At 40.8% G+C, this 27,992-nt stretch overlaps 2 protein-coding genes and 2 non-coding genes across 8 annotated transcripts; 3 read left to right on the forward strand and 1 right to left on the reverse strand.

The window, feature by feature from the left end:
- Positions 1 to 18,889, forward strand: LOC129755841 (protein polybromo-1). Of its 5 annotated transcripts, none has more exons than XM_055752528.1 (13): positions 1 to 140; positions 265 to 1,303; positions 1,555 to 1,781; positions 1,902 to 2,494; positions 2,556 to 2,691; positions 6,238 to 6,930; positions 10,230 to 10,954; positions 11,022 to 11,194; positions 11,269 to 11,441; positions 11,686 to 11,745; positions 13,209 to 13,622; positions 13,759 to 14,293; positions 18,384 to 18,889. In XM_055752528.1, exons 2-13 carry the CDS (start codon positions 271 to 273, stop codon positions 18,683 to 18,685), a joined length of 5,064 nt encoding a protein of 1,687 aa, XP_055608503.1. In that variant the 5' UTR covers positions 1 to 140; positions 265 to 270; the 3' UTR covers positions 18,686 to 18,889. The 5 variants fall into 5 exon arrangements, with proteins under 5 accessions (XP_055608503.1, XP_055608505.1, XP_055608506.1 ...); XM_055752530.1 differs by having other exon boundaries at positions 13,759 to 14,263; XM_055752531.1 differs by having other exon boundaries at positions 6,268 to 6,930.
- Positions 6,109 to 6,180, forward strand: Trnae-uuc (transfer RNA glutamic acid (anticodon UUC)). Its single transcript has one exon. It is a non-coding gene; the product is annotated as a tRNA-Glu (tRNA).
- Positions 9,980 to 10,052, forward strand: Trnaf-gaa (transfer RNA phenylalanine (anticodon GAA)). Its single transcript has one exon. It is a non-coding gene; the product is annotated as a tRNA-Phe (tRNA).
- LOC129755843 (D-aspartate oxidase-like) lies at positions 18,780 to 27,935 on the reverse strand. The gene is made up of 4 exons (XM_055752534.1): positions 27,596 to 27,935; positions 19,746 to 20,261; positions 19,488 to 19,687; positions 18,780 to 19,087 (listed from the first exon to the last, which is right to left on the reverse strand). Exons 1-4 carry the CDS (start codon positions 27,784 to 27,786, stop codon positions 18,951 to 18,953), a joined length of 1,044 nt encoding a protein of 347 aa, XP_055608509.1. The 5' UTR covers positions 27,787 to 27,935; the 3' UTR covers positions 18,780 to 18,950.
- Positions 27,936 to 27,992: the final 57 nt, after the last annotated feature.

The following is a 27,992-nucleotide window of genomic DNA, read 5'->3' on the forward strand; positions in this document are numbered from 1 at the left end:
TTCGTGCGTGCTGTCGTTCTTTGTCGTCTGGTGAAAATAAAAATCAATTTTATAGGGTTAAAATAGTGATATTTTAGTGAAAAACATCATAAATCGATAGTTTAACACCCATTGTTTGAATCAACAATAAAATCGATTGCGTAAGTATGAAATTCTTTAGTAAATATTGAATTCTAGTTTCGTTTTTTTTTTCAACCATGGCGGACCCGCCTTTCTCCGAATCGAAAATTTTTGTTTTGTTTTTTTTTTTCTTTTTTTTTATAGATCAACATGAGCAAACGGCGAAGGGCTAGTTCGCTCCAGGATGACGACAGTGACGAGGATAGCTTGCCCGAGCAATCGACCACTCCGGCCGGAGGTCGGAAGAAGAAAAAGCTGGATCCGGCTGAGCAATGCCAGCACCTGTACGAAGCGCTAAGGACGTTCAAGAAGGAAGACGGGACGACACTTTGCGATACCTTTATTCGGGCCCCGAAACGGCGACAGGAACCATCGTATTATGAGGTGGTGGCTAATCCGATTGATTTGCTTAAGGTGCAGCAGAAGTTGAAAACTGAAGCCTATGAGGATATGGACGATATGGCAGAGGATGTTGAGTTAATAGTTAAGAATGCTAAGGCGTTCTATAAACCGGATACGGATGAGTACCGGGATGCGTGTCAACTTTGGGATGTTTTCAATACGAATAAGACCAAGCTGGCTGAAGGCGCGGAATTGGAAGGTGGAGAATCTAAGGGCAGGAAGATTCAAAGAGGTCGCAAGTCGGTCGCCAACGATGATGACAATGATAGCGATGATTTCGATCCTTATGAGGAGCTTTTCAATGCTCTTATGACGGCCACGGATGAAAATAGGGAACTTCATCGGATGTTCCAGTTGCTTCCTTCGAAGAAGCTGTATCCGGATTATTACGATGTAATTGACCATCCCATTGATTTGAAATGCATTGCAATAAAGATTCAAACCAATGCCTATTCCAACTTGAGCGAGATGGAGAAAGATTTGCTTCAAATGATCAAGAATGCTTGCACTTTCAACGAACCTGGTTCGCAGATTTACAAGGATGCGAAAACGTTGAAGCGAATTTTTCTTAACCGGAAATCGGACATCGAAGCCGGTCGTTTACGGAAGAGTTCGAATCGTAAGGCTAGAACCGGTACTACTAGTCTTAGCGCAATGGTGGCTGCTTTGAGAGAAGATGCAGAAAGTTCCGATGAAGAGCTAGACGATTCAATGGACACAGACGGGGAAGGCTCACTTTGGCAACTATTCGATCAACTCTACAATGCAGCTAACACAAACGGTAATTTTCAGCACCTTAAAGCGAACACACTATTGTCAAACCTTTTTCGCTTATTTTTGATTTTGTATAACATCTCAAATTTTTATTTCTATCCCACCAACCATCCTTTCATGATTCCCTGCTTTATGAATGCGCAAATCCATTTCCAAATTTGTTGTTGTAATACCCTTTTTTCGGGCACTCGAAAACAAAAACAAAAACCCACACCATCCACTCGCCAAAAAACGAACAACAAACAAACCAACTTACAGATCCCAATGCTGTAGGCGCTCCTCTGGGAGAATCGCTCTGGAAATTGCCGGCTCGGCGCTTCCATCCGGAGTATTATTCTCAGATCAAGAAACCGATCGCAATGGGCCAAATTCGGAACAAACTGAAGAAGGGTCTGTACTCGAATCTGACCGATATGATTGCCGATTTGTACGTGATGCTGGACAATGCTAAAAAAGCTAACCCTCCAAGCAGTAAGGTTCACAAGGTAGGACTAAAACTATCTATTCTTTTCTATTTTTTTTCAATTTCTGATGGATTTTAACCAACTTGGTCGTTCAAATACTTTCTTTGAATTTTTTTTTATAAGACTTATTTATTTTTCTAGGACGCAGTTAAAATGCAAAAACTGTTGAATCAAAAAATGATCGATGCCGATGATCTGGACGACACCGAAGAAGAGGACGACGATGACGAAGTCCTTGTACCGACTCCGGCCAAATCCCAACAGCCAAAGAAGGCCCGACCACGTCCATCGGTTGCTTCGGCTCAATCATCTCCGCAATCGAGCAACGCAAGCACCCCGGTCGCAACTAAATCCGGAGGCTCCCGCCCCAATCAACATACGGTTCTCAAGAAGAAGCTTCTATCCTTGCATGAGTATTTGGTCGGATACAACGTCGATGGAAGGACCCCGATGGTTTTGTTTATGGAGAAACCGTCTAAAAAGTTGTACCCGGATTACTATCAGGTCATTCAGCATCCGATCGATATGACCACCATTGAGAGTAACATTAAAACCGATCGCTATGCAACGCTTGACGATGCTGTCGGAGACTATCGGTTGATGTTTTCGAACTGCCGAAAGTACAACGAAGAAGGTTCGTTGATCTTTGAGGATTCCAAAACCTTGGAAAAGGCTATGAACGATAAACTGAAGGAGTTTTCCGGACTCAGTCGCAAGAGCAGTACCCCGCGAGCGTAAGTTAACTTCAAAACTTTCTTTAGGATATAATTTTGATTATAAAATCTTTATTTTTAGGCCCTCAAAAGCGAAGGCCAAACAGCAAACACTTGAATCCAAGCTAAAGCACCTGTACGAAACGGTGCGGGAGTACCGGGAACCGAAAGCCAACCGGCAGTTGTCGTTCATCTTCATGAAGTTGCCCTCGAAAAATGTAAGTACTTTCGTTTTCCTTTCTAAAAATATCAAAATTATCAGCTCAACGTTCTTAAAAATTTGTCTGAAAATTGATTCATCAATTCTTATATTCAAATTTTAATGTCGTTTAACTGGACGTTTGTGTTTATTATTCGTTTCTTCTGGTTGTTGTTTTTTTTATTTTCTTTTCCGTGTGCCGTTTCATATACACATACCGGTTCTACCAAACGAAACCAAATTTTCCTGCCGGTTGTGTGATGGATGCGGACACATTCGGAAAAAACAAGGTAATTTTATAAAAATTGAAACCAGAAGACATTTTTAAATACAAAGAAAAAACGATACAAGTTGGGTACACTGCCCCTGAAATACTCGCAAAGCTGTTTTAGACTCATCTTAACAGTTCTACAGATGTTCTTGGGAAGTTTTCTAATTCAGTCTTCAATTTAGACTAAAAATTTTTGATCAGTTTTTACCATTATACCATTTCGAAAAGAAAAGTTTGTTACCCTCTTCGCAATTACATAGCAAAGCAAAACTTTGAAGTCATTGTTCTCGATTCTATGTGTTTACATATTGTAGGGAAGAATGACCATGGTTGTTCTCTCTTGAACTCCCTTGAAAAAAAAAGCGTTAACATATAAGACAGTTTTGTGAATTGGGGCAGTACTCTTCGTACGAGAAAGAGAGATAAAATTGCTCTCATGTTGCGAACTTTATTCTACTCCTTTTCTAATTAAAACGAATTAACTCCTTTAAAGTACTATATAAAAAAAAACTAACTTAACCACAGGCCAATGAAAAAATAAATAAATTAAGTGATCGAAATAAGAGTTTTAAAGAGCAAAAGATTAGAATGATCAAAGCAGAATTCAATAAATTTCAACTAAGAACCCAGAATTATTATCTTATATATAGCTATGAGACACTCTAAAAATCTTTAATTTAGCTGATTTAGATTTTAAAATATTCAGATTACCGGACTAAAATCCAGTGTTCGGAGTCGAAGCTCAACAAAAGAATTGAAAATCTTATGGTCTGAAAGTAAATAAATAACTTAAATTAATTCCATCTATTCCTGATGGTATTCCTGATGTAATGATTCTGGATATAAATCAGTCTAAATCTTATAAATTGATGAATATATCAAACTATCTAGAGTAAATTATCTACAAAATTGAGAGACATAAATGCAAAAAAAAGTTCTGTTGTTGAAAATTTATTTGCATTATCATAGTTGGGAATCTAGGCCTCTAAGCATAGAAATTTTGAATAAGTCAAGTCTACATTCTTCCATAAAATGTGAAATTTGAATTTCAAAATAATTCAAAAAAAAATTATTATATCTATACTAACACTTATCCCTTTAAACTAAGCTTGCCAGATTGCCCGGTTTTATCCGGGTTTGCCCGGATATTTGTTGCAAAATTTCGAGAAAGTCCGGTCCGGCCCGGTTGCCCGGATATCGTGAAAAAAGTCCGGATATTGCCCGGATTTTTCCACAATTTTCACAAAGAAACCAAAAAAAAATCAAAGTTTTTGAGTAAGTTTCAGCAAAATCAATTAACGGTATGGACATTTTCAACGGTTGTTTCAAATAATTTCGCTGATTTACTTTTATAAACCTTTAAATATTTGAGTGTTCCAAAAAGTTTTAGGAAGTCTGCAATTACATTAATAAAATATTAATTTCATTTTTTTTTTGCATTTTTTCTTTGCTTTTATATATAATAACACCTAAATTTTGCCCGGTTATTGCCCGGTTTTTGGATTTGAAAAATTGAAATCCATGCCCGGATTTTGCCAGGTTTTTTTGAAAAAATGCCCGGAATTGCTAGGCCCGGATGGGAGTGGAAAAAATTCTGGCAACCTTACTTTAAACTAAATATTTTAAGATTGACTTTAAGTTTTGACAAACAATTTAACAACTTAAACCTGGGATTTTGACAGCTTTTTTTTTTTGAGGTTTCAGCATTTAAATTCCTGAATTGCCCAACTTTGATTCAGAGTTCTATCCTAAAAAGTAATTAGTTTTTGTTATATTCTGAACATAAATAGAGGCAATAAGGAGCTTATTATTCAATTTAGTTTTTTTTTCTAGTAGATATTAGTGGTTTGATTTTATTTGAAATCAAGGCAAATCAGTCAATTTAATGCAGCTGAGCCAACAAAATTCACTTAGCTGCTGCGAATTAATAATTTAAATATGTATAACTTTGCTGTTCATGAAATGTTTCTTCTAAAAACAATGAAGGATTTATCTCAGTGTTAAGAATTGTCGATAAAGTAGGAGAAGAAAGCTCTATCGAATCTCGAGCCCGGAAGCTTTCAATGGAAGCCAACTGTGTTGCCAGAATTTAAAATAGGTGCCGCAGTTTGTCCTATAAAATGTCCAACAGTTTGAATAGATAAAAAAAAATTAAATTGAAATGTTGTTCATTACGCTTGTTCCATAGTCAGTTTTAAGAAATTTTTAGACACACAAAGTAAGTTTAGGTTTGTGTGTGTGGCAATTTCATTCTGTTATAATTCCATACTTATCTTTTTTGCAGTTTTGATATCAAATGTTAAATAACGATTTATGTATATTAAAAGAGTAGTTGTTTCCTTGTATGAGAATCTAGCATTCGGTCACGTAAATTTTGAGAATATGCCAAAATGACCCAAAATTGTTCGGCTCGTTCATAAAATTTCTATCTGATTTCCTAAACTTTAGTCATAAATTTCATACTACACGATTGTATGCTCTTGAATTCAAAATTCCTTCTTTAAGATCTCGAAAATTAAAATTCTAATCAGTAAACTGGAATCAGATATCCGTATAATCATTCTAAAGTTAGAGTTGCATAATGTTATTTCTTTTCTTAATTCTAAAAAATCTATAAAGTTCACATGTTTCCTCACTTCTGCACAAGATTATAACATTTTATGCATATTTTTTTTTTCTAACGAAAATTGTATTGATTTGGAAGTTTTTTCCAGTCAATTCGCCATTCCCACTGGAAAGATAAATTAATATACTGGATTTATCGGTTTTTCCAAAAAAAAAATTTCAATTCGCTTGAAGTTCTTCTTTTTTATCATGTTCATTTCGAATGTTTGAAAGTTGCTAATTATTTAAAGTAAAATATCAAGATCGATAGCCTATTTTGTTTAAATATTTGTTGATATTTTACTAAAATTACGCATGTTGATGAGTGTACGGGTTCAGATTTTAACGGATTGAAACAAAATTCTTAGATTATAAATATACCTCATAAGAAAATTTTCTACCTTCTTCCTAACAATGATTAACAATTTTCATAACTTCTTAAGATTCGGCGTTTCCAACAGGAACTTCTGTCTGTGACTTTATCTTTTGAAGCTTGCACTGGTAACACTGCTTTCAAAGTTCGTTATCAAAACAGCTTTCAAAAGCACTTCTCTCAACATGTCCCATATGGTCTAGTGGCTAGGATATCTGGCTTTCACCCAGAAGGCCCGGGTTCGATTCCCGGTATGGGAAATTTTTTTGTTGATTCCAAAATCTCAACTTTTTTTTTGCTTCCTCTCCCTCCCGTAGGAATATCCGGATTACTATGACATCATCAAGAACCCTATCGATTTCGAAAAGATCGACCATAGAATGCGGAAGCGTGACTATGACAGCGTGGACGAGATGGCCGCCGATTTGTTGCTGATGTTTGAAAATGCCTGCAAATATAACGAACCGGATTCGCAGATCTACAAGGACGCCCTCTGCCTGCAGCAGCTGACCATCCAGACCAAACAGGCACTACGTAACGATGGAACGGTTCCGGATGTGCCGCAAGCCGTTCAGGAGCTGTTGCTTTCGCTTTTTACCTCGTTGTATAACTACCAGGACGAGGAAGGCCGTTGCTATTCGGATTCTCTGTCGGAATTGCCGGAACACGACGATGTTGGTGATGGGACCAAGGTTCGCGGTATTTCGTTGGACCTAATCAAACGAAGGCTGGACAAGGGTCTGTACAAGCGGCTGGATGTGTTCCAGGAGGACATTTTCGCATGTTTTGAAAGGGCTAGGAAGCTGAGCCGAACGGATTCCCAAGTGTTTGAGGACTCAATAGAACTGCAAACGTTCTTCATCAAAAAGCGGGACGAACTTTGTCGCAACGGGAATGTGTTGGAATCGCCGGCTCTGAACTATAATGTATTGCATCTGAATGCGGCTGTCGAGTCCGTAAGGCAAACCAAGCTGCTAGAGGAGGAAGCGGACACGGAAACGGATTCGGTGGTAAGTGGTATTTTCGTTGTTTTGTTCCTGGACAGGAACGATCTATTACATTTGATAGTTTCAAAACCTAGTTTATTTAAAATGATTTGGCAAACCTTGAACGTCCCACAAGGTGTAATAGGAGTTAACCCGACATTCCAGACTGGAAAAACGAAGTACTGTGAAGCTCAAAGAAGCACTTTATATGGCTAGAATCCTTATAATGTCCTTTAAAATTGATTTGAACTTTTACTCTTCTCTTATCATCACGCTGTTTGTGATATTTGTGTTAATTGAAGTAAAGAAAAAGAAATTTTATTTATTTAAAGAGGGGTTTCGCTAAGCAGGGTCATTCTTCCTCTGTCAAAATATGTGCGAACGTGAAGTTAAAAAATGAGTCGTGTTTATGTAAAATATACCAATTTCTCGGTTAATCGGAATTAATAGAGTTTTGAACTCTAGTATTCTTTAGTCAGAATTACGATGGAAATAACACATTTTAAAACACTTTTTTTTATTCTGGATTTGTTTTCACCATTAAAACTATAGAAGGTCTAATAAATATGACCGAAGTTTTTTTTTATAAAAGGGATTATTAACATGAAACTCAGGCCTGTAGAACTCTCTCCCTGATTTTTTATTTATCCGTATAATTTCTAGGAGTGTCAATTTGACACTTCTGATTAAAATCATTGTACATATCTGTACTTATAACTCATAACCAAAATATGATTTTTAGAAATATTCTTTTCTACAATTATTTTTTAACCAACATACAGTACTATTCATCTATATATATAAAAATCAATTATCTGTATGTTTGTTTGTTTGTTTGTTTGTCCTCTATAGACTCAGCCGTCTTAAAAGCTAGAGATCTGAAATTTGGCATGGATGCTCATTAGGACCAGGAATGATGAAAAATGTTTTTAGATTTTTGGACGACCCCTTCTGAAGGGGGTCGTCCATACAAGACAAATATTGTTTTCACGTTATTGACGTTATTTTCCGTCGGATTGTGATGAAAATTTGCACATGAGTGTTTTGAGAGACGAGCAATCGATTACAGTTATCAAATTTAGGGTCAGGGGTCGGCCAAAGGGGTCGTCCAAAGGGGTCGTCCATATCCACTGATTAATGTTTTTGCGATATTGGCGTTATTATACACCGGATTGTTATGAAAATTTGCACATGAGTGTTTTGAGGGACGAGTAATCGATTTCAAGTTTCGAATTGCGGATCAGAAGTTGGCTGAAGGAGTCGTCCATACCCAACTTTAATGTTTTTGCGATTTTGACGTTATTCTACATTGGATTGAGATGAAAATTTCCGCATAGGAGTTTTGAGGGACGCTCATTTGCTTTCAGGTTTCTCTTGATCTTGACTCAGGGGTCGGCAAAAGGGGTTATTATCTGTTCACTGATTTTACGATATTCTCTTGATTGAGCATAGAATTGTAATGAAAATTGACACATGGGAGGTTAACAGAAAAGATAATTGATTTCAGTTGTCAAGTTTTGAATCGTGGTCAAAAAAAAGGCCGTCCATGTTAGTTGCTCACTGTTTTCGTGATATTGTCGTGATCATGCATCGGATTGAGATGAAAATGTTCAGATGAGGGTTATAAACTATGAGCAATTGACTCCAGGTAGCATGTTCCGTGTCAAGGGTCGGCGAAAGGGGCGTCTATATTCACTGTTCACTGTTTTCAAGTTCCTGACGTTATTTTACATATAATTTGAAAAAAAAAAAAATGGCACAAGGGAGTTGTGAGGAACGTAAAATTGGATTGGATTATCGAATTTCGGGCCACGGGACAGAAAAAGAGGGTTTCATTGAAAGTTCAGTGTTTTGTGCAATAATTTTGTTGGAGGCAGTTAATTGATACCAATTTAAGTGTGAAGGTCAAGCAAAAGAGTCGTGCACATAAACAAATAGTACATGTTTCTGCCATAATGTCTAGATTTTGTAACCGATCGAGAAGAAAACACTCTCACATAAATTTTAATAAAAAGCCAATCAATCGTTTAATTTGAATTTCAAGTATTAGTAATAGTAGCGACTTTAAAGACTGTTGATTTTTTTCCCCAAAATTGTCGAAAGAATGTTTCGAATTCATTTTCTAAACTCATTTTGACGTACCAATGATTTAAAGCGAAACGAAGTTCGTACGGGATCAGCTAGTAATTGTATAGAAATAGGAAGCACGGGACGGGAACTCTCGCTTCAACTTTAAACTTCCGTAACTTTTTACTCTGCTGAAATTTTTTTCCGAATTTTTAGTGTCAGATAGATCAACTTATCATATTGAACCCGGGATTTTCAAGAAGTTTTCAAAAATTTCAGACATGCTAGCTTTATATTTCAACATTCACTTTGCAAAATTTCAATAATAAATCTAAATAGGTGTTCGTTGTTTCCGAGATATTGCAGTTTGAATGGCAAAAGTAAATAAAAACAGTTTTCTTAGAATTACTGTAAACGCTACAAAAAATAGCATCATAATCACACATATTTTATGTCTTAGAAATTTGATGATAAAATATCGTTTTTCCTACAAATTTTATCAGAATTGATGAAAATCAGACTTTTTCATAAATTTTTGACATGATGACACTTTTTTCCTACATTCCTAAATTATATAGCTGTTCAGGATAAAAACTTTCTCCTATAAGCGATTTGAAAGAAATTTGTGTCTATGTTCTTAGAAATTTTAGACTTCACACGATTCTCTACTTTTCAAAACATTCTGTAGATTAGATGTTCGAGCCAATTAACTTTAAATGTATCAAAATCTGCGTTTGATTAAGCTCCTAACTTTGCTCTATGAAATGAGGATAAAAATCCTTAAGAAACCATCAAAGTTAATCAAAATTACAATCTTTTTTTTTAACTATACAACTGGCAGCACTTCCAAAAGCTCACTGCAGCAAAGCTCGCAAAAGGTTCCTCTTGTCCAAGGTCATTCAATTACCCCCTATGTACCCCCCTTGCTCTTGTCTTCGTTCTCCAAATCACCAGGCCAAGCCAAGCCTAACTAAAAATAGCCAACTGGCGACCTCTCCCTTCACCTGCCGAAATAGCTCAGTTGGGAGAGCGTTAGACTGAAGATCTAAATGTCCCCGGTTCAATCCCGGGTTTCGGCATAACTTTTTTGAGAGGAATGTTTTCGAGAACTTTTTTTTAACGTTTAACAAGTGGAAGTGATTTAAAAGTAATTGTTAAACTTTCAGTAATTTTTTTATGTCCTTATTATTTACTACGTTTCATACTTTTTTATATTTAAAATTTTAACCTTTTATTCCATTTCATCTCGACAACAGCAACCTCCATCGCAAGGTGAAAGCATGACCCTGGACCAGAAGGTGTTTTCGCCGGGTGAATTCGTGTACATCGATAATCCGGACAACAAATCCATCCCGAGCATCATGTACATCGAGCGGCTGTGGACCGATGGCGATGGGGTAAAAATGATGTCCGGTATCATTTTTGTGCGTCCTTACGAAACCTACCATCTAGCCACCCGGAAGTTCATCGAAAAGGAGGTGTTCAAGAGTGAACTGCATAAGGCGGTTCCATTGTCCGACGTTCGGGGCAAGTGCTTCGTGATGTATGTCAAGGATTACTTCAAGATGCGACCGGAAGGATTTGCCGAGAACGACGTGTATGTGTGTGAATCTTCCTACGTGACCGCCCGGCGCGTTTTCAAGAAACTGAAGTTCTGGAACAATACCAAGGGAACCGAACCGACTAATTTGGTCCCCCGGGAGGTCCCACTTGAGGTCAAGCGAGTGATGTCGGTGTTTAAGGAACGGGTGGAAAAGCACAAGGAAGAACTGTCGGAGCTGCAGATGCAGGAAGCGATGGTCGAGAAGGAGAAACCGAACGTTTCGATCTATGTCAATGGGGCCGAGGAGGGTAGCGTCTACTACGAGCAGTACAACACAGTCTGCGGCGGGCTGGTCAAAACGGGAGACTTTGTGTACGTGGCCACCGAAGCCGGGAAACAATCCATTGCTCAGATTCAGTCGATTTGGGAGACCAAAGAGTAGGTTTCTTTAAACACCTTTGAAAAATTTCAATTCTCAATCTGTTTTTTTTTTAACTTGTTTTAGTGGAAAATCCTTTTTCCGAGGTCCCTGGTTGTTGACACCGCCGGAAGTTCCAGGCACCATTAGCCGTCTGTTCTATCGGCAGGAAGTTCTGCTCTCAAGTGTCCACGAAACAACTCCAACGGTAGCCATCGTAGGACGTTGCGCCGTTCAGGAATACCACGAGTACATAACCAGTAAGTTCAACTCAATATTATAAACTCCTTCGATATTCAATTGTTAATTACTGAAATTGTTTTTTTTTTCTCAGGACGTCCAACGGAAATCACCGAATCCGACGTCTATCTGTGTGAGTCGATTTTCGACGAGATGAAGAAACAAATTCGCAAGGTTGGCACCGGTGGACTGAAAAAGTTCAGCCACTCCCAGATGGTGACCGTGGACGAAACCTACCACTTCCGGCGACCGATTAACCCGCCCAAGGTATGCCTCATAGAACAATTGACAAAAATTGTGGGATGCTTTTCTTGGTCATACTTTTTTAAGTTCAAAGTATTAGATGTGTGTTTGTGTTAAGCGGGTTTTAGCACCGATAATCAATCAACTTTACAAATCCAACAAGTAATCAATTGGGTGGTATCGATCACTTACACCATGTGTGGTTTTTTTTTCCTTTTTTTATTTCTTTTATTTTTTGCGTGCGTTTTTTTTGTCTCTTCCAATATAGGTCACCTGTGGCGAGATCGCTGCGATTCAGGAAAATCGACCCTACATTGCGGCCGATCTGGTAAATAGTCTAAGTTGGTTTGTAACACCCGTAGGTAGTCGTGTGCTGTACTGTAGAGTAGAATGTGTTTTGCTGCATCATTTTACAGTTCATTCGATATCCTTATTGACTTATTTTATTCTAGTTATAAATTTATTGGAAGTCATAATCAAAAAGGGGAAATGACTAACAATAACATAATCACAATTCTGTTACTAATCTCATTCAAAGAGCATGTTTTTGGGTTCAATTTCACTAAAAATATTTTCTAACGTTAAATAATCTTCTGGTTTTTGCACCCCGTAAGATTACTTTATCTTAACGCTTTAAGCATTAGCATTAGCTGTAAGGTGAGACTATCCGGAAGCTTGTGTTGTATTTTAAGACTTTTGTTCGGGAGAACCTGAAAAAAAAAACTGTTTTAATGCATTAAAATCAATTTCAACTGACGAGATTTATTCAAAATCCCCAGCACTGAAAGTTTTGAGGTTATTGGCCTTACAGAAACTGAATCCTTAATCCCGAGAATCAAACGTAGTGAAACAGTAGACCGATTCAAACTACTGATTTTAATTATGGAAAAAGTCCGCTATTTCCGTTATTTAATTTGAGGCTTCTTAAGAGTAGCATGTTTTTGGTTTTAGAGCATCTCCTATTTTTGCTGTTGCTCGATAGGATTCAACAAAATTTTCTACTGCTTTGCTTGATCCATTCGAAATCTCCCTGAATTGTAATTGTAATTTTATTGAGTAACGATAGCCTTCTTTAGTACTACATAAGGTTAAGGAAACTATGAAGATGCGGTTTAACATTGGAGAAGAAAGTTTATTGACTTTCTGGTTGAAATAAATCTAGCTTCGTCGCGTTGTTGAAAGATTGAATCAAACCTACGTACTGCTTCTTTTCTTCTTATTCGATTACGTTGTCAACTACGTTTATGAGAAAAATCTTTATCTCCCATCTTTGTCCTGAACATACTAAAAAAGATCACTGGCAAATTTCTTGAACCAGAGCTACTTTTCATAACTATAAGTTATCTTGAGCAATGTCCCGACTCCCGATATCCTGACCATAGTAAATCGCCAGATAAACTGTCTTCACATCTCCATGTTTCACGAACGGAACTTACCTAACCGTAAAAAAATGTAGCTAACATGACTTAACAAGTTACCAGCACTGATCCAAAGACCTATTCTGGGTTTGGTCATTATGATTTTTCCTGCATTTTAGTCCTGCACAAGCATGCCAATTTTAACTTCGCCATCAACTCTAACAGCTGAATTACACGCGTTTCCATTTTAGCTTTTAAGTCACACCTCATCAGAACTTCCATAAAACCGTTGCATTGTAATAAACATTATCTAAGTTATAAGAGTTAACATAAAGGAAACAAAATAAAACCAACCATCACACATACCAACACACACTATTTCGTTTTCCTTCTCGCCACATATTTACTGCGCCTACCGACAACCAACAATCAGGAGTGTAAGGACGAGTTCGGCATCATCGACGACTCCATCGACGGGCCACCTTCGATCGGATCCGACGTAGTAGCTACGGCTTCACCCGTTCCGCCGAGCGTCGTCGGCACCCCGCAGACGGCCACCAAGAAGGACAAGAAGGGCGGCAAAAAGCTGGTCACCGGTTACATCCTGTACTCGTGCGAGCACCGCAAGAGTATCTCGGCCAACAATCCGGAATCAACGTTTGGGGAAATTTCCCGGCTGGTGGGCAACGAGTGGCGCAACCTTCCTGACTCGGAGAAAGCTTCCTGGGAACAGCGAGCAACAAAGATCAACGAAGAGAATACGGCCAAGCTGGAAGCGGCCGGGGAAATTTGCCCGAGCCCACTGGGGAAGGATGGACCGTTTGTGCAGGAGATCTTAAACAATTATGTATGCGAAGTTTGGATTTTGACTACTTGACTGATCAGCTCGTATTCGTTTTTTTTTGTGTAGTTTACTGATCGTTACTTATGTGTTATTTGAACCAATTTGATAGCTTGATTTATCCAATTTTTTTCCATTTCAGGTCTACGAATGTTGTTGGGAGAAATGTGACTTCCAGTTTGAAGATCCTTTCGATTGTATGGAGCACACCATTACGGATGTTACCGGGTGTGTGTACAAATATTTTATCAAAAACGAAGATCAAGAATTCTTCTGCATATGGCGTGGTTGTGCTCGGGTCCGGCGAAATATGCCTCCTTTCCCAACCATGCCCCGGCTTATCAAACACATCCGGGAGGTTCATTTGACCAAAGCTATTCCAAAATTGGTGGTATCTGCCGATCGCAGCAAAAACTGTGTTACAGCTAAACGGCAATCGGTTACCCAGCCGCATCCTTCGACCGCTGCTGGCAAGGCTCAGAACGTGGTACCGGTTGGAAAGTCCAGTCCCGGAGTGAGTCAAATGAGCAGTGCCAGTGGATCGAGCACCCCATTGCCGCCGAATCAACAACCGATGCAGGGGCAGCAGCAACAGCAGATTCCTGGCGGAGGACAGCCGGCCGCCACTAGCGCTAACAATCAGTCAAGTAATTACATACCAGCGTCGTATTATAATTGTGAGTTTTGGTTTGATTTTATTTTATCCCTGCTACCCATGACCTACATATATAAGTTCCCGGGAAGGATAGATCGTCTACGATCATTAACACAGTCGGTAGAAAAAAGTTTTTTTTAATTGTTCCCCTAGAATGTAACATTTTTTATTTCTTTTTTGAATGTTACCAACCCCCGATCATCAATGCATGCTTTAAATGTAATCCGTAATCATATTTAGAATCAATCGAATTAACCCTCATCCGTTCCAGATTTTTTTTTACTTGTTAAAGTTCTAGGAATTTCAATTTGACACTTTTGCTTAAAATTGCCAGAATCTGTATTTCTCTCGTTTCTCAACCAGTATGTACAAATTTGATAACTTTGAAACGTTGTAAGAACAATTCTCCGATCAGGTAAAGTACCTAATATGTGGGAGTATTCTACTGTATTTAGTTCCAAAAACATGTTGGAAATCCAAAGAAAAGTATTAGAGTTAGCAGTAAAAAGAAGTGTTCACGCTTTATTGATGCATGAATAGTTATTTTCAAGCAGCTTACATTTAACAGTGATCTGAGAGTTTAGAATAAAAACGTGAAAAATAAAAGCTGAGCAATTTCCAAGAAGTTTTAACTGGACACCTGGAGATCACCATACCAAAGGCAATCACTGATCGACCACGTTTTGATAGACAGCCGGCACTTCTTGGACATCATTGGCGGCAGATCCTGCCGAGGGTTCAACATCGAGTCAAACCAATATCTGGTGCTGGTGAAGTGTCGTCCAAAACTCTCCGTTGAGAACAACGCTTGAAACCTTCGCCCGTCTCGAATAAATATCCCATGACTGAAGCATCCTGAGGACACTGCAGACTACGCGCAATAGTTCGAAGCAGCAAGTCCCGCAAAGGTTTCGTGCCGTGAGCGGAAATGTGCCGGGATAAGGACGGTGACATTATGACGGACAATCGTGAAGTGTGATCAAAAGGTGGAAGACGAAGCTCCTCTGGAGGACTGTTGGGTTACCATCAAGACAGCCATCAACAGCGTTGCTGAGAATGCCATCAGGCATGTAGAACGAACTCGAAGGAACGACTGATTCGACGAGGATGTAGGAGGGAGATGGACAAAGAGAACGCCGCGAGGGCAGCAGTAGTGTATAAAAGCATCCGTCGAAACGTATAAAATAACCGACTGCAGAAGAGGCAGCGAGTCCGAATTACCCAGGAAAAAGCGCCGCATGAAGGAGGAGGTGGAGCAGCTGCTTCGTTCTCAAGAAAAACACAAGTGTTATATGAAAAACTCAATGCATCCCGCGAAGGCTTCGTGCCGCAAGCCGAAATGTCCCGGGATAAGGACGGAGGCATCCTGACGGACAATTGTGCGGTTGAAAGGTGGAAGCAGCACTTCGATAGGTGTTCATCGACGCACATGCAGTAGACCAAGGCGGTGGGTAGGGGTACATAGCCAGCATAGTCAACGACGTAGAGGAGCCACTCTCAACGATGAGTGAAGTTAAGGAAGCCATTCGCCAGCTGAATAGCAAAATGCTATTCCGAAGTTCTATTCCGAATCCTACCCCGCCGCCTAACGTCACAAGCAACAGATTCGTGGAGTCATCAGACCAGCTTCATGGAGGGACGGTCTACGACGGACCAGATCTTCACATTACGGCCAATCCTTCAAAAAATGCCGTGAACACCAACCCCCACGCACCATCTATTCATTGGCATTAAAGCCGCAAATGACACGATCGACCGTGACGGGCTATAGAAAATTACGAACGAGAACTGTAAATCTAGGGCATTTTTGTATTGGAAAGCATGAAAATAGCGGTGGTACGTCTTTGACGTACAACAGACTACTCTGTATAGGAAGCGTGATCGGCTTTTGATCACACATTCCTAAACACGCAGTTCCTCTTCAGCCTCGAACGAGATCGGTCGCTTTCTGTGTTCGGTCCTCGTCCTCGACAAAGGCTATTGTTTTCTGAACTGAAAAGTGAGAAGTTGTAGCGGCGAAGTTGTAGAAGCCCATCGCCGCGTGAACCCCCTGATAGGACAATACCAACATGGATGAATCCACAAAACCTGCACGGAAGACTGTACTACTTGACCCTGAAAGCAGCAGATGAAACTTCCACAGAGCCCGTTTTCAATTGGACGATCCGAGGAACAGAAAGCCGGAGGAAAAATTGATGGCGCGTTTTTCGAAAAGAAGAATGACTGTTAGGTACTGAAGTGTAGGAGTAAAGATCAAGTTAGAGAACTGGCAAAACTAACTTGTCTCACCGATGGTACTCCTATCGTTATCGGATGTCACCACAGTTTAAACCAAAGCAAATGTGTCGTTACATGTCACGAAGCTGATGGAATAAAAGAAAAAGAGCTCCTCGCTGAATTTCCCCTCTTACTGCACAATCTGTGAAAAAGAAGGCCACTCACCCATCAATTGCGCATACCCAACTTGGTTAGCAGAAACAACAGCAATAAAAATCGGCACCGAACAATACATGTCAATTGTAGCCGCCCGAAAACTGATCTAGCAAACCAACAGCAAACAACCAACATTCGCCAGCAGGGTTGTCAACATTTATTTTCAAAAATCAGGGAACTTGCGAAATAAAAATCAGGCAAATCAGGCTACGTAAAAGTAACGGAAATTTCGCTTAAAGTGATGACCTTTTTTTTTTTTTTGGTCATCGCTCCACATTTTCACTCCAATATGTATTGTGAGCCTACTTAGTTGAATAATTCTGCTGCATCAAAGCAATCCCTTCAATTCTCTTTTTCATTAAGAATTAACGGGAATCTTTCGATTGCTTTGATTCAGCCACATTTTCACTTTTTCACTTCAGCTAAGGTACCTACTCCAGTTCCTTACTACCCATTTTTCATGACATTCGCAAAAATCAGGCAAAATCAGGCATATTTTCAAAAATCAGGGAAAATCAATGGCTTATCAGGTTGTCAGGCGGAGCCTCGAAAAATCAGGCAACGCCTGAAAAATTAGGCACATTGGCATCTCTGTTCGCCAGCATTGTTAAGACGACGGACGAGCACCAAACGAAAACAATGGACGGCCTGAATAGCCTCTATGTGCTGATGGCCATGTAAATTATGAATAAATAAATATGAATATGAAAACAATGGACGACAGAAAACCACAACCACCAACCGAACCTAAACAGAACGAAGACAAAATACAACAGCAGCAGCAGCCAACATAACAGAAGCGGACAAATCAACAAACTGCAAATCTCAAACCAGCATCTCCCCCTCGGAAAAGAATTACCCCTCATGAGGCAGATGATCGCACCAAAACTAATAGTTCCCCCAGTTCCCGATCAAGGGAACAGTTAATTTTAAAATCTCAAATTCCCTCTCATCGCTCCCCCCTCTAGCCATAAGAAAACCACTGACCCTCGGCCCACAAAAACTTAAGCTAAAAAGTTAACGGCATAATAAACCTCCATAAAAAACAACAAAAAATCCTAAACACAACAGGCCAGATTGTATACTGTGAATACAGTTTTCAACACCTGTCCAAAACTTTATCCTACGAAGCCCATTCGATGCTTGCCTATCCGCCTGTTCCTCATTCCTTTACAAATTCTTCTAACTTGCATTTCATCTTGCCGCACGTGTTAATGAACATACTTAAATAATAAAAAAAATACTATAAATTTTGTACAGATCGATTGAGAAACGAAAGAGATTTAGCAATTTTCTGCGAGAAGTTCTGCGTCCATGAAAAAGTAATGATGCAAAATAAATTATCCTCAAAATTCATTAGGAGTTCAAGAAGAAAATATTTTTATGCGTTTCAAAAAAGTTACAAGCCGTCAAATTTCCAAAAGCTTTAAACTGACATTCTGATGGTCAACCTAAGCGGTAGAAAAATTATCTTAGTGTCCAAAGGTGTTTTTTTTAAAATTTATTCAGCGTTTCGAGGCCCAATTGCTCAACTCATGCATGACTCAAATGTAACTACAGTCTAAATAGCTAGAACACCTTTACCAAATCAAAGTTAGTTCTCCGTGTGTAGAATAAATCGGCATGCTTCTAACTCCTTCAGAATCAAACAGTCGCATTATAATCGTACTCTACTTCAGTCATTCCAGCTCCCCCCGCGGAACCACTTTTCGTAACGGTTCCACCGCGTCCGCAACGGGTCCTACACTCGGAGGCCTACATCCGGTACATCGAGGGACTGCAGCAAGGATCTCAGTACATTTCCCCATGGCAGAAGACCCTGACGGCCAACAGGGAAACGGTTCCCAACCAGGACCCCAGTCGGCTGCCTGTTCACTGGCTAGGCAAGAAGGGCCAGGAAAAACCGGAAGCCGTTGTCGATGCCCTGTGGCAGATGCGCGGTTTCCTCATGAAAGAGGTGATCCAATTTGATCGTTTTTGAATCTCTGAAAAAGGATTTTTCTTTGGTAAATGGTAATGAGTAAGTATTTGAGACAATTTTGACTGTCTTCTTTCTGGAAGATTAAAAAACGATCTTTAGAGTTGAACGTACACATGTATATCTCCAAGAAACGAGATACTTATTTGATTTTTATTGTAATAATCTACGATGTCTATTATACAAATACAAACATATATGAATTTTACGATTCTAACGTATTTATAAAGGCAATTGTGTTGTTCTAAGCAGTCCGAATCAACCAGATTTACAATTTTGATCGCGTTTCAGTGTCTAGGTTAAGACCCTTACTTAACTCGAGAACTTCGTTTCCACAGCCCCAGCACAAAGTTACTCCACAACCTCCGTGGCCGTAATTGTGGATGACTGGAACGGTCTGGTTACCTAGAACAATAAGAAATTTATTAAATACACAAACAATTATAAACAGAGTCATGCAGTCTACGGATGGCGAAACGTGAAGTGGAAATTTCCAGCTCAGCCGAGTGCATAACTATTTCTAGGCCACTTTTAAAATAGTTTCATCATTTGTTTTTACCGGTTAGATCCCCGCAAACAGTGGTGTTATAAATGCTCACTCGACCAACGTTATCTGCGATAACGACCGGTTGTAAACAAAACATTTGCTGCTCGGTCAGGGGGAAGCCTTCCAACAAGAGATAACCTTCTGTTCAGTCAGTAATCGATTTCGATGATTACCGATTGATATGAAGTGTATTGTTTTATTGGAGAGATTTCGGTCGATTGCACCTAATTAAAATGGTAACATTCTTTCGTTACTTACCGGCTTTCACGTGTTCCAACTCCAGCCTGACGCTACTCCTTCCTGGCCTCAAACCAACCCATTCTTTAATTTTTGTAGCTCTCTTCAAACTTGGCATCATTCGCTCGCATCCATCCAATATAAATTTGCTATCCTCGAGGTTACGAGTTCGGTTGAAGTCATTCATCTGATGAGTTCCTCCAAGAACAACGGTCTCAGTACTGTAAATTTGTTTAATATAAGCATAAGAAACTCAACTTTGAATCAACGTTAACTCACTTCGGTATCACATAATTGCCATCATCGCTATCGTCCAAGACAATCTCAAAAAGCCATGGTGCAACTACCCTTGCCACCTGGCCTCTAATCGGAAGTACTTCTCTATCTCCCAGCATTTCCAGCGATCCCAACCCGGTACAGTTGACGATCATATCGACGCGTCTACCCTGCAGCGAAGACACCCCATCCAAACTGTCCACTTTGGCCTGCACAAACTTGCCGCCCACATTGACAAACCGATTGAACAAATACGGCAACAAACCAGTAGGTTCACAGGTAAAAGTTGCAAACTGATACCCTCCTGTATACGGTCGACCATGTTCGAAGCTTAGTCGATCTAGTTCCTGTCGGCTCAATTTACTGCATCCGAATACGATATCCTTCCAGCAGGGGTCCTGATAGCCGGCGGGATCGGTTGTAAGGCGGACGCACGGTTGCAAGCTGATGCCGATTCGAGCGGCTAGGCCGTTTTTCCATAGCTCGTGGAAGAACCGATGGGTGGCACTGGACCATTGACTGGGGGATTCAGAAATTATTAGTTTATTGAGCTGTTCCTTTATTGCGATAAAATTATTGATTCAATGAATTGTTGACTGATGTTAGTTTAGCGTGTTATAATCAAAATCCGAAGGGTGGACATGGTGTATATCAAGAGGTCATCTGAGAAAGGGCTAAAGCATTAAACGTGTTGTCTTCCATTTTTGAAGATCCAAAAGATATAATGTTTAATACTAAAATCCTGAAAAGTTACGAGACAAAAATGAAAGGGCAAGTTTTTCGTTGCCAGGAAATTTGTAGATCAATTTTCCAACATACACGAAAGATAGAGCCAAATTTAGGCTTCCTCGAGCAACTTTTAAGAGTTGACATTCCACTGTCACACGTTAACTTAATCACACGTATATTTCAATTGTTTATGGGCCCAAGTACCCAAAGCGGAAGTCAGTAATTTTCTTTGGTCACATCAAGATTGAAGCGCGACCACTCGAAGCCCTGAACGAACACGGCAATCGGAAAGGACACATCAAGTCCTAGGAGATGGTCCTCATCAGCAGTTTTCAAGAAAAGAAGCACCCGGCGGAAGCGGTACGATCGGAGCAAGAAGCGTTCGAGTCGGCAGGAGTTCCGTTGCGTAGCCCCCCATTGAGAAGCTGCGTGGAAGGGACAATTACACGTCGTGGGCATTTGCGATGCGCATGATTTTGATCCGTGAGGGTAGCTGGTCTGCTGTGGAAGGAGGTGGTGATGGTGTGCCGGAAGATTTGAAGCTGCAAGCTTTGGCCACCATCTGCCTGAGCCTAGAAAGCTAGAACAACAGCTTGATGCAGGATGCGGTCAGTGCCGAGGACGCGTGGGCGAAATTGAAAACTGCCTTCCAAGATACTGGGCTTACAAGGAAGATAGGATTGTTGAGAAAATTCACGTCGGTGCGGCTCGTTAATTGTTCCAGCGTTGAGGGGACGAGTTGATGAGCACCAGTCACAAACTCAGAAACGTGGGATTCGAGGTGAACGATTCCTGGCTAGCGGCGATTTTGCTGATGGGCCTTCCTGAACAATACGAGCCTATGATAATGGGGCTCGAAGCTTCCGGAACGGCGTTGACATCGAATGCAATAAAGGCCAAAATCCTTCAAGACGTGAAGCTGGAACGTGGTCCGGTCGGCAGCAGCACGGACGGTGCTCTGTACAGTAAAATGAATCGGAAGAAATCAGGCGAATCAAAGGAGGGTGGCAAAAACGAGAAACTTTGCTACAATTGCGAAAAGCCGGAAGCCATCACTGCCGTGATATGACGAAGTGACGAATAAACCATTTTGTGTTTTCTTCAATAAAGGCGATTTTCTCTTTTAGCTTAATATTCATTACTCCAAGATTTTTAACGAAATTTAATCTGTTCAATCTGTTCTAAAATGTATCTAAAATATAGCCTTTCGGATAACAACTCCTTATTTTGCCTACATAAGTTTTTAAAACACATTAGTCACTTCGACGTAAAAACGTAAGTTTTGTTTTAACGATTATACGCCGAAGTGACTAATGTCCTACTAACTTTGGTAGTTAGTAGGCTTGTGTAAACTTCGAATCAAAGAAATTGAATAATTTTTGCTATTTCATTAAAATAGCCAGCGCTTTGGAATTTATTGAAGCATATTCGACTGATGAGGTGAGTATTTTTGAAAACATGGGAGAGTTTGAAGAGATGTTGGGAACAATAAATGATAAATAAAATATTTCATCGATAAGAACAAAATAACTATATCTACTTAATTTTTTTTGAATTTCCACCAGCTGCAAACGTACCTAAACCAACAAAACAAAAACAGGCTGCAAAAGCGCGAACAAAATATGCCAAGGCGCGATGAGTCCTCCACTTAGCTACAAAGAATTTTGGGAGATGCTCGACGAATGAATGTATTTTGATGAATTTTAACTTAATAAAATTGTGCTTTTATTCAATAAACAAACTTATCGTAATTAATGCACTCAATTTCATTTTAATTTAAAACTAGCAATGTCTCTATATGAGATCATTGCGCACTAACGAATAATTGGAACCCTTCATTTCATTATATTATATATTTTCCATAAAAAACTCATTAAGAAAATAATATTTAAAAAATGTATTGATTTTTGCAAATTTGCTTCTTTTATTCCATCATCAAACAATAACACACTCAAAGTATTTCTGCGTGAAATTGCTAAACCTATTTCTGAAAATATATAAATTTGTATAAATTTACATATCAAATTTAATAAAATAAAAAATGATTGTCTTAAAAAAATTTTAAAAAAATTTATATGGGACCCCCCCCCCCTATTTATAAAGGTGGGAGGGATGTCTTTTCTTTTAAAATATCATCATGTCAAGATAGGTATATGTTTTAAATTTTATGAATATCGCTTCAAAATTATTAGAACTCCTAGAGTTTTCCGTATCTCTCCCATGGATTAACGGATATTAGTCACATCGGCTTCAAAATGGCACATTCGTCACTTCGTTTTTCTGAATTTACTCGAAAACTATATGGAATATCAAAAAACTTTTCAGAGCATTTGAAAGCTTTTAGAAAACTGTATAAAATGACGTCAAAAAGTAAAAACCGATAAAAATGGATTTTCGTCACTTCGTCATATCACGGCAGATCAAGTGTCCACTCAAGAGGACAAAAGGTAGCAAGCCCAAGGGATTCGGCAGCATTTTTGCCATCGGAGACGTCAAAGCGGATGAATGGTATCTGGATTCCGGAGCCACCGTTCACATGGCTCGCGCTGATCAACCATTTGTTGATGTGGTTACCATGGAGCACGATGTTGGGACATCAAACACCGGTAACATGAAAGCTGTCGCCAAGGGAACGGTTCGCATGGAAACTGGCGAAGGACGAGTTGACGTTGCCAACGTGTTGAAAATTCCTGACCTAGCAACCAACTTGTTATCGGTGAGCGCCATTTGCAAGAAAGGTAACAAGGTGATTTCATGGCCAAGAAGTTCGAGATCTGGGACGAGAGCGGCGAGCTAGTCATCACCAGAACTGAAGAAGGTGGTTTGTATCGAGTTAATCGGCCGCAGAAACGTTTTTGGCGAACAGCATCGAACTTTGGCACAGACGTCTAGGCCATTTGAATGAGAGCAGCTTGAAGAAACTGAAGCGAATGGTCAACGGTATGGAGTTCCAAAATGAAGCGATTGTCGATTGTGAGTCGTGTCTCAAAGGGAAGCAGGCACGATTTTCGTTTCCTAGCAGCGAATCAAGAGCCACGGAGCTGTTGGAGTTGGTACACTCCGATCTCTGTGGGCCCATCGAGGTGTCATCGTTTGGAGGCAGTCGTTATTTTGCAACGTTTGTCGACGATACGAGCAAGAAGGTTGTCGTCTACTTTCTAGAACGCAAAAACCAGGCGCTTGAGGCTTTCAAGAAGTTCAAGGCAAATGCTGAACGGCAAAGCGGCAAGAAGTTGAAGATCCTGCGTGCCGACAACGGAACAGAGCACGCAAACCGAGGCTTCCGAAAGGTTCTGGAGTGCGAGGGTATCCGGCATCAAACGACTTGTCCATACACGCCGCAGCAAAACGGCGTCGCGGAGGAAATCTCGAGTCAGGCGTTGGTTGTGCTGGTCCAGACGCACGACAACCGGGCAATGCCGTTATCCTTCCTGGTATCGATAATGCTGGAAATGAAGTTGCTGGTGTCGGTGCCGGATCTGCCGAAAATGCGCTTCCACCACAAATGCAAAGACCAGCTAATAAGCAAGGGTTGAGGCGCAGTGGTCGGGAGCGCAGGTATCCAGGCAAGTATTCTGATTTCGTTCGCTATGGATCCTTTTCTGGTAAAAGTGTTTCCCCTCAGTTGACACCCGAGACGGCCGATGATGCGAAGCGGATGGACGATCCAACTACCTACGACGAGGTTCTGTGTCTGTCCGACACTGAGCATTGGGTTCGAGTCATGGAAGAAGAGCTGCAGTCGTTGAGCGAAAACGAGACGTGGGTGCTGACCGATCTGCCCGAGGGGCGGAAAGCAATACGGAACAAGTGGGTTTTCAAAAAGAAGCGTGGAACCGATGGAGTTTTTCAGCAGTACAAGGCTCGTCTCGTAGTCAAGGGCTGTTCCCAGAGGCCAGGTCTGGATTACGATGAGGTGTATTCCCCCGTCGTGCGGTACGCGACGGCCGATACCTCATGGCGCTGACGGTGCGTTATGATCTGGACATCGATCAGATGGACGCCGTAACGGCGTTTCTACTGGGCGAGCTGAAGGACGAGGAAATATACATGGTGCAGCCGCAGGGTGTGGAGAACCGGAGCGGCAAGGTTTGCCGGCTGAAGAAGGCGTTGTACGGCTTGAAGCAGTCAAGACGTGTTTGTAATGCTCAGCTGGATGATGTACTGCAGAGGTTCGGACTGAATCGTTCTTCAGTCGATCCCTGTCTGTACTGGATGGTGCGTGAGGAAAAGTTAATGTTCGTCATCATCTAAGTTGACGATTTCTTGATCTTCACCAATGACCGGAAGTTGAAGCAGAAGCTGAAGGCGTACTTGTGCGACCAGTTCAAGATGAAGGATCTCGGTGAGGCCAAGTACTGTCTCGGTGTTCGAATTACGAGGGATCGAGAAGAGGGAAAGCTCTGGCTCGATCAGCAAGCGTACGTCGAGGAGATTATCCAGCGGTTTGGCATGACAGATGCGAAACCGGTGTCCATTCCAGTAGATCCGAGCGTGAGGTTGGGCAAGTCCATGGGTCCCAGCGGTCCGGAAGAAGAAGCTGAAATGAAGAAGGTGCCATTCAAAGAAGCGGTGGGATGTCTGTCGTTCGCAACTCAAGTAACTCGTCCGGCCATTACCTATACGGTCAATGCAGTTAATCAATTTTGTTCGAATCCAGGACGACAGCACTGGGAAGCAGTCAAGAAAATCATCCGCTACTTGAAGGGTACTACAACGAATAAGCTGGAGTACAGCAAGCGTGGATCATCTGAGCTGGTCGGTTTTAGCGATTGCGATTGGGGAGGAGATCCGGACAACCGAAGGTCGACGACTGGCTACGTGTTCACGATGCAGGGAGGAGCCATTTCGTGGAACGTCAAGAAACAGCCGACTGTCGCCCTGTCATCTTGTGAGGCGGAGTACATGGCTCTGTCTCGAACCATACAAGAGGCCATGTGGTGGGCGAACTTGCGGTCGCAGACTTTCGAGTAGGAACAAGTGCTGATTCATTGAGGCAACCAGGGAGCAATCAGCATAGCTGGAAACGGAGCGTACAACCCCCGAACGAAGCACGTGAGCATTCGTTACCACTTCGTGCACGAGAGTCTGAAGGAAGGAGCGGTAAAGGTGAAATACATTCCAACGACGGATCAACCGGCTGATGGTTTTACGAAGCCTTTGGCCGTACGGAAAGCAGCTGCAGTTTTGTTGACTCGTAGGCGTAGAAAATAAAATTCATTCCACTGTCACACGTTAACTTAATCACACGTGTATTTTAAATGGCTTAAAGCAGCCTCAAAAGGTGCTGAAACCCGATGCATCGCGTAATCCGAAATGCAAAAAATATAAAATCCATTTCCGGAATAAGATTTCTTTTCTATTGCATCTCCGAGCTAAACATTCAGTCGAACGAAGCAAACGTTCAGTTTCTCTGCATCGTCTTTCTAATGGTTAAAACGTTTTCCATTCACTAAAGTCGATTAGATTTTAAAATTAATCGTGTAACTGGGTTGAATCCATACGAGTAACCGACTTTTTTTTTGCAAAAAATCTCTAAGATGCTGTTATTAATGTGTTTAATTAGAAAAGTGGCTCCAGAGAGTAGTAATATATAATTATCTTTTCAACTGAAGAAAAATGACCTGACAGAGTGCGGTAGTTGGAGTGGCATAACGATGATCTGTACAACCCTCAAAGTACTCTACAAAGTGATCCTGAACGGATCTAGGAGAAAAATTGACGCTAACCTCCGAAAGCAACAAGCATGGATTTCGATCCGGACGATCATGTGTGGAACACATCACAACGCTACGAATAATACTGGAACAAATCAACAAATTCCAGGACTCTTTTTTGCTGGTGTTGATTGACTGTAGACCAAACCGCGTATTGCCGGAGAATCCTTCGACAATGGAGCAGCTAAACGACCTTGACATGGCTGACGACATTATTTTGCTCGCCCAAAGACATCCGGATATGCAGATCATACTCGACTACTTCACCGGAAGCTCTAAACCAGGTCTCAAAATCAATGTCGGAAAGACCAAGTCGATGGAAATCAACACAGAAAATTGTTCCAATTTCGTGGTAGCTGGACAACCGGTTGGGAAAGTGAAGTGCTTCCTATATCTTGGTAGCCAGTTAACGCCTGATGGTGGTACCAAGAAAGACATCGAAACCCGGATCAGAAAAGCCCGATTTGCGTTTGTGAGTCTCCAAAACATCTGGCGCCAGATCTCTCTACGAACTAGAATCCGAATCATCAACTCAAACGTCAAATCGTATTGCTGTACGGATGCGAAACCTGGTGCACATATGCGGTGACGACGCGAAAACTGCAAGTTTTGGTGAATCGCTGCTTGCAGAATGCGTCCGCACTTGGTGGCCTGGCAGCTGGAACTACATGGCCGGTGTCATCAAAAAGCGCTAGAAATCGAGATTCGGGAACGTAAGAGAAGATGTATTGGGCACACGCTGCGAAGATATGAGAACGAGATTTGCAGAGAGGCGCTTGAATGGAATATTGAACAGGGGTCTCAGGTGTCCTGATTTTTCAGGATTTGTCCAGATTTTCGAGAGGTCGTCCTGATTTTTCAAAAACGCTTGAATTGTCCTAATTTTTCAAAAATGGCCCTTGACATTCCTGATTTGTCCTGATTCTTTTTAAATATCTAAATTATAACTAAATTTATTGTTAAATGATGAGAAAACAAAGAGAAAACAAATTTTTAATAAAATAGTTTAACAGTTTAACCAATGATAATCTTCGGTTCAAATGATATTTAAAAGGTGTTTTTCGATGTTAACTGCAGGCCTGCCAAGGTTATTCTCGTCTCGCTTCAGTTGTATAATTCGAGCTGTCTTCAGCACCTATATTTCGCCCTTAGTTATTCAATTTAAGCAGAACTGCACCTCTGATCCTGAAGGACATAGATGGAGAAGCAGCCCTAGAATAGGTATACCATACGTACTCTACTAAGCATAAATGGATAGAATTATGACAACAAGCGATTTAAAGGTAAACGAACGCGTAAAAAATAGGAGGTGATAATGTAACATGAGATAATTCTTTTGAATCGTTTGAAGGTACACTACGAGTGTCGATGAAGCAATATATCAACAAACTCTACGAAGTAACTCACACAATCTTATGGTCCGGTGTCTTTCCGCAGTAGTACGGACCCCACAGACCCGCCGATCCATCACCGGTAGTATTGGGGGTAACATGTTCCGAAATCAAGGTCACCGTAGCCACCCCATAGTAATGCTCGGCTAACTGGACCGCCGCACTGAGCCCATTCACTCCCGCCCCTATAACTACTATCTGTTTCATAATAATTCACTTGACTTGAGGTTCGGTAGAAAATATTTGAATAAACCTTAGCAACAATACTGGCAAACTTGCATCGATAACCGACGAACGCTGACTGATTTCGAAACCGGTGGCGGTATGCAAATTTTAATGAATATGGTCTTCGTGTTTGTCCCTTATCACCACGAATTGATGAAGCTTGCGGCTCAGTGAGATTTTCTGCTCCC

This window comes from Uranotaenia lowii, chromosome 3 (genome assembly GCF_029784155.1).
Source record: "Uranotaenia lowii strain MFRU-FL chromosome 3, ASM2978415v1, whole genome shotgun sequence".
Lineage (NCBI taxonomy): Eukaryota > Metazoa > Arthropoda > Insecta > Diptera > Culicidae > Uranotaenia > Uranotaenia lowii.